Source organism: Borostomias antarcticus (genome assembly GCF_949987555.1).
Source record: "Borostomias antarcticus genome assembly, chromosome: 18".
Taxonomy (NCBI): domain Eukaryota; kingdom Metazoa; phylum Chordata; class Actinopteri; order Stomiiformes; family Stomiidae; genus Borostomias; species Borostomias antarcticus.
In genome coordinates, this window is record NC_140251.1 from 13,167,350 (window position 1) to 13,176,929 (window position 9,580).

The 9,580-nt window shown below is 46.1% G+C and overlaps 1 protein-coding gene across 1 annotated transcript in view; it reads left to right on the forward strand.

The window, feature by feature from the left end:
* The window catches only part of vac14 (vac14 homolog), a 42,062-nt gene extending 38,396 nt beyond the window's left edge, over positions 1-3,666 (forward strand). The window contains exons 18-19 of the mRNA XM_084453238.1: positions 1,168-1,318; positions 2,381-3,666. Coding sequence (XP_084309364.1) covers positions 1,168-1,318; positions 2,381-2,555 — 326 coding nt within the window. The 3' untranslated portion in view covers positions 2,556-3,666. The remainder of the gene's footprint in view (positions 1-1,167; positions 1,319-2,380) is intronic.
* The last annotated feature ends 5,914 nt before the right edge of the window (positions 3,667-9,580 follow it).

The window sequence follows — 9,580 nt, forward strand, 5'->3', positions numbered from 1 at the left end:
TCCCCCGCTTTCCCTTCCTGAGGTGTCTGATGGTCTTCCAGAAACACTTTGGTGCCGACCGAAAGTCCTTCTCCATGGTTTCTCCGAACTCCTCCCACACCCGCTGCTTTGCCTTGGTCACAGCCGAAGCCGCAGCCCTCCGGGCCAGTCGATACCCTGCAACTGCTTCTGGAGTCCCCCGGGCTAACATATCCCAGAAGGCCTCCTTCAGTCGGACGGCTTCCCTGACCACCGGTGTCCACCATGGTGTCCGAGGGTTACCGCCCCTTGAGGTACCTATGGCCCTCAGGCCACAGCTCCCAGCCACAGCTTCAGCAATGGAGGTTTTGAACACCGACCACTCATGCTCGATGTTCCCAACCTCCACAGGGATGCCTGATAAGCTCCGCCGGAGGTGGCAATTGAACTCTCTCCGGACAGGCTCTTCATCCAGACGTTTCCAGTTCACCCTCAGTACACGCTTGGGTTTTCCAGGTCTTCACCCGCCATCGAAACCAGCTCACCACCAGATGGTGATCAGTGGACAGCTCTGCCCCTCTCTTCACCCGAGTGTCCAAAACACATGGCCTCAGATCAGATGATACGATAACAAAATCGATCATCGACCTTCGGCCTAAGGTGTTCTGATGCCAGGTGTACTTGTGGGAATCCTTGTGTTCGAACATGGTGTTTGTTATGGACAAACCGTGACTGCACAGAAGTCCAACAACAAAACACCACTCGGGTTCAGATCGTGGTGGCCTTGCCTCCTCCCAATCATGCCCCTCTTGGCGGTGGAGTGGCTTTGTACCGGCAGAAGGAGGCTTACGCACTCGGCTCCTCTTTTCACCCTCAGTGAGGAGGGCCAGCCAGCAGCGGCAGCTGAAAGCAGAGTAGCAAGCAGAAGCGGCATGCAGCATGCACTAATTACAAGCACTACTACCCCAGATCTACTGCACTACGCATCACACAACCCTGCACAGTGATGCCCACACATTGTTTTTTATCTTATCCTATTTTGCACTAGCATTTTCTACTTGCTCTTTGCGCTGTCCTGTCTGGTCCCTGCACCCTGTCCAATGTTGTCTCCATGTTATGCACCAAGCCCGAAAGCAAATTCCTAGTATGTTGAAAAACGACAATGGCAATAAAACCAATTCTGATTCCCTCCCTCTCCCGTCTATCCAGATCTGCGCCTGCAGCTGTTGGACGTGGAGAACAACCCGTACCTGATCAAGGCGCTGTACGGCCTGCTGATGCTGCTGCCCCAGAGCCAGGCCTTCCAGCTGCTATCCCACCGCCTGCGCTGCGTCCCCAACCCCGAACTCATGAGGACCGTGTGAGTACAACAGACACGCAGGCTCTCAAACACACACAGACGGGCCCTGTTCACACCTGGCATTAACATACATCTTGGGTGATCAATCACCTTAAGTAGTCAGTTCACACCTGGCATTAGAATGCGTCTCCACATGCGTCTGAAGTGACCCCTTATGATCGCATCTCACTTCCCTGCCCTATATGCAAATAAGCACAGACATCATGTCTGTTTCTAAAGACTAAATGCATTGTTTTTAACCGGCGGTGTTTGTTATTAGGTTGGGACCGGGGCTTGATTGGATGTGCCAATCCAAGTCCTTTTTTTCATTGGGACCCTGACTATGCATACTGCATAGTATTTTCATGGCAAATACAGTAGTCCTAAAAATCCCTTGCAATATTCTTCTGTTGGTATTCACTCGTTTTCAGTTGCTTGGTGGATTGGATGATTGCACTCTCTCACAGTGATAAGGAAAAAACAACACATTGGTCATTTTTACACTTCATTCATATTACACTGTCAGGGACCTCAGTAGCGTGTGGAAGATCCATACGCAGCCACAACAGAAGAAGTGGGCACATTTTTGGGGGTGCTACCCACACGTTTAGCTGTGTTGCTCATTCCACGATCCAAGTTGTACTGTGTTGTAAAGGTGACTATAGGCTTCCAATTATATAAAATACAATACCTATTGGTATTATTAAAGGGGAAAAATAATTAACCGAAATAACGTTTCCAAACTATTTTTGAGGAGTTTATATACTATTATTATTATTTATGCATACAGTATGTATATATTTCTTGTATTTTAGGTGTGGGAGGCTTGCTTGCCTCATCAAATAATATGTATTTATGAAATACATATGGAGGCTGGTGAATAATACTATACTAAATATTAATTACATTCAAAAAAAGACTGATTAGGAGGGTTGGCTTTCACTCACCCGTGGCTACGCGGCTGCTGTGTTTCATGTCTGTCTCAAGCCAGATATACAGACGCAGTCAGCAGACACCGCTTGAGCATATAAAGTATTACATGTGGTCAAGTACTCCAGTACTATTGTCTATCTCTGTCCCCAGAGATGAGTCTCAGTATGTGGAGGCCAAGCCGGCGGTGTCCAAGTGTGCCATCCACGTCCCCATGAACTACAGTGAGCTGCTCCGGCACTTCGACCATGTCCAGAGCAAACACCTGGAGGTTCGGCACCAGCGGTCCGGACGGGCCGAGCACGGCGACAGGAAACTCCTGCTGTGATATCGACCACACCGGCCCTCAGCCCTCGAGCCACGCAGGTCGGGGCGGGGCACTGTGTCGAGTCCCTGTACCCACGCATGCACGCAGGGACACAAACATACATAAGTTATATGACAAGGAGACGGAGGAGCAGTTCTATGTGCTAGTACAAGTTTTAGCCCTTGTTGTTGAGCGTACTGTACTTTGAAGGATGTTAAGTTAGGTTTTAACAGTTACAATTGTTTTTTTAAGTGCTTTGTGTTGAGGCGCTGATATATTGAGTTGTGTATATTCACACACGAAGACGCACACCACCACCACATTTACCTTGACACAGCACGCACACATCACCATGTATAACTTCTGTATAATGTATGTTGTTCTTCAGTCTGTGACAGAAGGTCAGCTTCAATGTAACTGGAGGGACCATCAGAGCTTGGGTTTAGGGGAGAGGAGAGCTCATTTTATATTATTGGTTCCCTCTCTCTGGGGTCATGTGAATGTATCAAGACCAAATTCCACTGTAGTCCAAAACTCGCCTTGTTTGATGGACACAGCAGTTTTAACTTCCTCTAAATAAATGTATTGGTCAGTTTTCCTTAAATGAAAACACATCTACCCTCCCTGCCCTGAATTCCAGCCATGCCTTTTGAGCCTCATCCCTTTCCATATCATCCCCATCTCACCTCTTCTCTTCCCTAATCCCCTTTCCTGGAAATCCCAAGGCCCCTGTAGCTCCCACCACTCCGTTTTCAGTGTAGATCTAAAAGGTTTGGATAGATCTACGCAAAACTGTAACTCCCAATCCTAATAGGCCTGGTGGAATTGGCACAATGTTACTCACACCAATACAGTCAATCCAGCTTCACAAAAAGAGGTATAGGGAAGAAAAGTTGGATTTGGGACTTCAGCTCCAGTTGAATACTCTAAAATGCAATGCAACGCAGCTGACACGAATCCTGTCATAACAGATTTGTAGATTTTCCAAGATGGAAACAAGGATGCATTTTTAGATCATCTGGACGCAGCCTTGGTATATATCTCACAGTCTCTGCCTCAGCCAGTCAACCCCCTCAGTGACTTAGATGTAATTTATCTTTTTTGTTTCTCATTTTCTATTATCTGCTTCCTGTAAGGCCTGTAGAAAGACTGAACACTTATCAAATGAAACTTCAAATAAAGTGTACCATGTTATAAACTCGACACTTGAGTCTTTATTTAGTGGGCGTAGATATGTAAACAGCAGATGGCGCCACTGGATGGCTGATTGTCACTAATATGGAAGCATGTCGACATTTGTGGTCAGTAAATGTTGAATCTAAAACAGTGAATAATCGCAGTTATATCATGGATTATTCAGTAAATGTGAAGCATACATATGTAAATAGCAGATGGTGCCACTGTATGGATTATCGTCACACTAATATGGAAGCAAGTTGATGTTTCTGGTCATTTTGTTTAATCTAAAACGGTGAAGTGTGCGTGTGTACACAACACACACACACACATATATTTATATATATATATATAGTGTGTATATGTGTGTGTGTGTAAATGTGTGTGTGTGTGTATATAAATAAATATATAAAATAATAGTTAGATCAGCGATTATTCTGTAAATGTCAAAATATGGTTAATGTGTTTCCCTGATAAAAAATCAGCATAGTCAATACCCACTCACAATGAAGATATGATATTGAGAGTGGGTCTCAGCATAGTCTAACTGAGAAACTGCCCCAAAACATACCATGCCTGTATAATGACTTATAGCAGTTATAAGATTGTCTTGTCTCGACTACTTTCATACAATATTAGGGTTAGAGAAGTAAGACTACAGGTGACAATTAGGGTGAGGTTGGAGTGAACCAGGCACACATTTTATCGATTATGTATCAGATAGGCCATTGTATTGCTAATGCACAGCTAGTGTGCATAGGTGATGGCCAGACATTCAGGCGCAGACAGCGCCAGCTGGTCGTTTTTAGGGGTCTTAGAGGTGATGGGATCCCCCTTGGGATAAGCTCAATAAATAACTGATCTTTTATTTTGAATGCTCCCTCCTCGTCTGAGTGATGTTGCTGTACAGAGCATATGCCAATGCCTCACATAACTTGGGCTGTAAAACATTACTAAACCACCTGCCTCCCATGGCTAGCAACTTACTATTACATAAATTCAACCTCATTCAAATGCCTGAATGCTGTTTGTGATATGTTAATTCTCAGTGATATATCAGTTATTTGTCAATTCTCTCTTCAGGTGAAGAGAGAATTAAACTAAACTATTGGTGAATCAACAATGTGGTTGACACATCCAGGATCAGGGAGATTGTAGAGCCTGTGAATCACCAGGAGACATTAGACAAATGGGATGAGAAAAAGAACACCCTGCATTCATGCAAACACACCATACCTGCACTACGCTCCACCTGAAGAAGAGACATTCTGAGAGTGTGACCCGAAGAGGAGCCTTGGTACCAGGGTGGGTGAGAACCTCAGAGCCACTCTCCCAAACATTGGCTCCCTTTAGCAGCTGGCATCCAGTTTAAAATTCTGGTAGCCTACAGGGCAAGGAAAGGAACAGCTTCCTCCTACCTCCAGGCCATGCCATGGTCAAACCTACAACCCTGGCCGACCACTACACTCTGCTACCTTGGGGCGATTGATTGTCCCGTCACTCCGAGGCCCCTGTCACGGCTCTTCTCTGTCCTGGCCTCGCAGTGGTTGAATGAGCTGCCCAGTGCCGTTAGGACAGCAGAGTTGCTGCCAATCTTTCACAGCAGGCTCAAAACTCACCCTATACAGTACTACCCGGACCCTTCCTCTTAAGCGTTTAAAGCGCTTACGGCACCAGTTTGCTCCTTGTACTGCCTTCACATAAAACAATACATCATGGGTAGAGTGGGCGGAGGGAGTGAGACACAATAGAATTGGGGGAGGGGGTGATGCTCCACTCCAAGTTACAAAGTTACAAAGTTAGAGAGCTTGAAACTAGGAGGAGGACCTCAGGGTTCTAGACGTCGCACGAACTTGAATCAGTTCAGCCAGATATATTTTATCATGGCTTTGTGACTGCGTCAATAAACACTTGAAAAATATTTCTTAGTAGGCTATAGAGCTTGAAACTAGGAGGAGGACCTCAGGGTTCTAGACGTCGCACGAACTTGAATCAGTTCAGCCAGATATATTAAACACTTGAAAACGACATGTAATATTTTGTACGTCAATCGGCACAGGTCCGTGTCTTTTACCAATTCCATTGTTTTGATTTTTCTATGATAAAGGGGAATTAAAAACTAGACAATGGGAGGCACTCAAATGACAGAAGACATGTATACCATGCCTTTCCAGTCTAAGAATGAACAATTATCAAAACCCGAGAGGCTATGTGGATTATCTCCCTCCTGTTACACTAAATTTACAGAATACGCTCAATCTGAGACGGTTCAGGTTTCAGCGAGTGGGGGCAGGGTCATGCACACAGCTCAGGTCCCTGGACTGGAGGTAGTTGGTCCACCCAGGGGTGGTGGCGGTAATTACACCAACGGTACAGCTTGGTATACCGTCTTAATAAACAATATTTTGTATGTGAATCGCCACAGGTCCATGTCTTTAATCAAAAATCACTACACTGGTTACCAGTCAACTCTAGAATAGACTTTAAAAAACTATTACTATCAACAAGGCGATCGAGCAAGCTCCAGGAGTATCTGGGGAGACACTTGAAGTTGTCCACTCTCCACAGGAGACCCATAGATGTTTAGGGTTGTAGATCCTTCTCTGCTTCCTCCTAGAGTCCACGACCATCTTCTTCCTCTTACCGACTTCCATGCAGATGGAGGGGGTGGTCCTGACACCACTGACTGTAGGCAGGCACTTCTCCAGATAGGCGTTCTCATCGTTGTTCATCAGGTTTATCGGTGAACTTGACGATGCAGTTGGAATCGTAGGTGGCTACGCAGTCAAAGTAAATGAACTTACTCATACCAAGACAGGAACTAACACAAAGGATCTTTGCGAGCATCTTTGAACAAAAGAATGAAATAGGACACAAGCATGACTCGTAGTCCAGTGTATAAAACTGCATTTATTTCACAAGCATAAAAACATTTTCTCTCATAATTTAGCAATGCATGATTTACAATTGGATGACAGTCAGTATCATTCAGCTCAGTGCACACCTCAGTTTGGTAAGACTGGGCGCTTAGACGAATCACATTTTGAATCTGTTCACACAATATCATGCATCCCCACCGTAACGCTGCCATGTTAAATCCCAGAAGTCCTCCATTTCATCATGGCAACCTTGTCCTCTTAGATACATGTAGGCTACTGGATTGTGAGTTCAGAGTTGTAGGCTGGCCGGCAGCACAGCAGCCAACAATGTCAGTATGAGGGGGACAAAGGAAGCCGTGACACAGGGGCTGGAGTTACAGTAATTATAGTCACAGCAGCTGTAGGTCATGGTGAAATTGGTTCCTCTATATACCTGGCTGTGCATCTGCCCGCAGAGCGCCTCTGGCATGCACCCTCGGGCCGAGACTGCGCTGTAGCCGCCATAGCGTCCTGTGGCGGTGAAGCAGTGCCGCCTGGGAGGACACTCGGACAGGATGAGCTCGGTCTTATTCTTAAAGGCGATGGCGCTGTAGTAACACAGCCTGTTTAAACTGTGCACAGTGGGCAGCAGCAGGTACACACACAGGACCACACACACCACCCGATGCATCTGCAGTCTGGGGGAGGAACACATCTGCAGGTTTGAACTTCACAAGCTGCAAGTTTCAGGATATTATTTTAAATGTAAAAAAAGACTTTAGGTCTGATATTTTGAGTGCAATCCCACATTGCACAGGTGCTTAGAATCAGTTAATTAGTTTAAGCAGTTAGTGGCTGTGTAGGAATCTTGGCTCATTAATAAAGGAGATGTCAACTGACAACCATACAGGACAAATGCAGGTTCTAGAAGTTCTAACTAAGGAAAATGAAACAGGCAAAAGTATCACACTATCACACAGCAGCTGCAATGCTGTAGCTAATGGAGATCAAAATCAACTAAACTACCATGGCATAACAGTTTGGCATTATGGTGGAACATCTCACCTTCCCATCCTCAGGTAAACTTCCAAACTAGTGGATGACACTTCTCAACAGCTCCTCACACCCACCGCATGGCTGAGCTACCCCAAATATCTAACCTCACCTGCACAGAGGCCACACCCTCTCCTGACACACCTGCTCCTGAGATCAGGGCTGAGTTTCCCAGAGGCATCGTAAGCTATGGCGTTCATCATAGCGCTACGATGAACGTAGCGCTACGATGCCTCTGGGAAACTCAGCCCAGGACTAAGCACTTTGTGAATCCTCTCTGTTAGAAGTGCTATATAAATAAACAATTTACTTACTTAGGACAGACAGTGACAGAAAGCAGGATACATTCCACATTAAGCTATTTTTTATTCACCAAAATTCAACAGGTACCACACTGAGAATATTAGCTTTCACTACTATAGGCACCAGGAGAGTTTCTGCTGAACCACAACCATAAACACGCATACAGATGCATGATTATCATCACCTTAATGTCCTTGTTCCAGTCCGTGTATCAGGGTGGGGAGAGGGACTGTGGCAAACGGGCCTCTTCCCTCTGGGCTGAACACAGGCAGCATGTACCCTCTACACAGCCGCGTGTGTGTGCGAGGCAGCTGGTGATGTGGCGTTATCTGGCGGTGAGGCAGCTGGTGATGTGGCGTTATCTGGCGGTGGCATGATGGCGTTCTCGGGGCAGGTGTCTGGCGTGGCGGGGGACGTTTCAGCGGGCTGATTACACCAGTCCGTGCAGCAGCAGGTGTAACTGACGTTGTAGCTCTTGCCCATGTATCGTTTAGGCCTGAAGGTTCCGCAGAGGTCAGGGGTCACACAGCCCTGGCCAGAGACTTTGTGGACGGAGTTGAAGTCGACCCCCCTGCTGGTGTAGCAGCGCTCTTGCGGGCGACACTGGCTGGTGACATTGTGGCACATCTTGCCTATAGGCAGGAGAGGGCAGAAGCTGCATAGCAGGCTGTCCATGGCCAGTCCTGGGAGGACCAACAGGGCAGCCAGCAGGAGACAGGCTGCGGCCTGGGGAACACTTAACATGCACACATTTACACTGAGTTAATGACTATAATCTCACAGGTGACAGAAATTGATCAAATTTACAGTGAAATAAAAGCCAAGAATCAGTTGTTCACCTGGGTTCACTCTGTGACGCCATCCTACACTTGAACAGTCCAGTCCCACTCTGACAAAGCTCCACACAGGCTGTATTTGACCAGTCCAGTCAGGCTCTGAGGTGGCGTCACACAGCTCAGCCACTGATCACTAAAGTGAAATCAGGTGTTTGCAGGTTCCCTCAGTTGATTATTGTGCATCTTCAAAGGTAGGCCAGATCTTAGGAACACTGGCAGCGAGCTGTATATAATGTGTGGTACTGCAAAAAAAAGACAACTGTGTTCTAGCTTTTATTGCAAAAGATTTAGTAGTATTTATTGCAAAAGATTGACATTTTGTTCTTTGGGTATTTTCAGTCTTTCAAATTTAGATCTTTAACTAATATGGAGCTGTAGTGCCATCTACAGTTAATCATATAGCACTGCACACGTGTTACGGATTGTGTCTGTCTTGTGCTTTGTTACTGTTCATATTTTTCTCAGGTGTCTGTCCATGCTGTGTGTACCCTCCCTTGTCATTCGTCCTGTCAATCATTGTCTCCTGCCATCCTCCTGGCTGCCATCAGCAATCAACTCCCCCAATCATCTCTTGCCCAATCAGCAGGCAGCCTTCCCCCTATATATGTGTGTCTGTGTTCCCTGTTTGTGAGAGGGAGACAGAGGGGTATGTTGTATGTGATCTTGTGACATGTTGATTGACCTTAGTTTTCTTATAGCCTACTGTTTGTTTACTTCTGTTTGACAACCTACCTTAGTTCTAGTTGTGTTTGGGTTTACTGTGATCTTGTTATCTCCCCTTGGGTTCTTCCGCTCCTGGTAGAAGGGCTTTAGGTAAGAA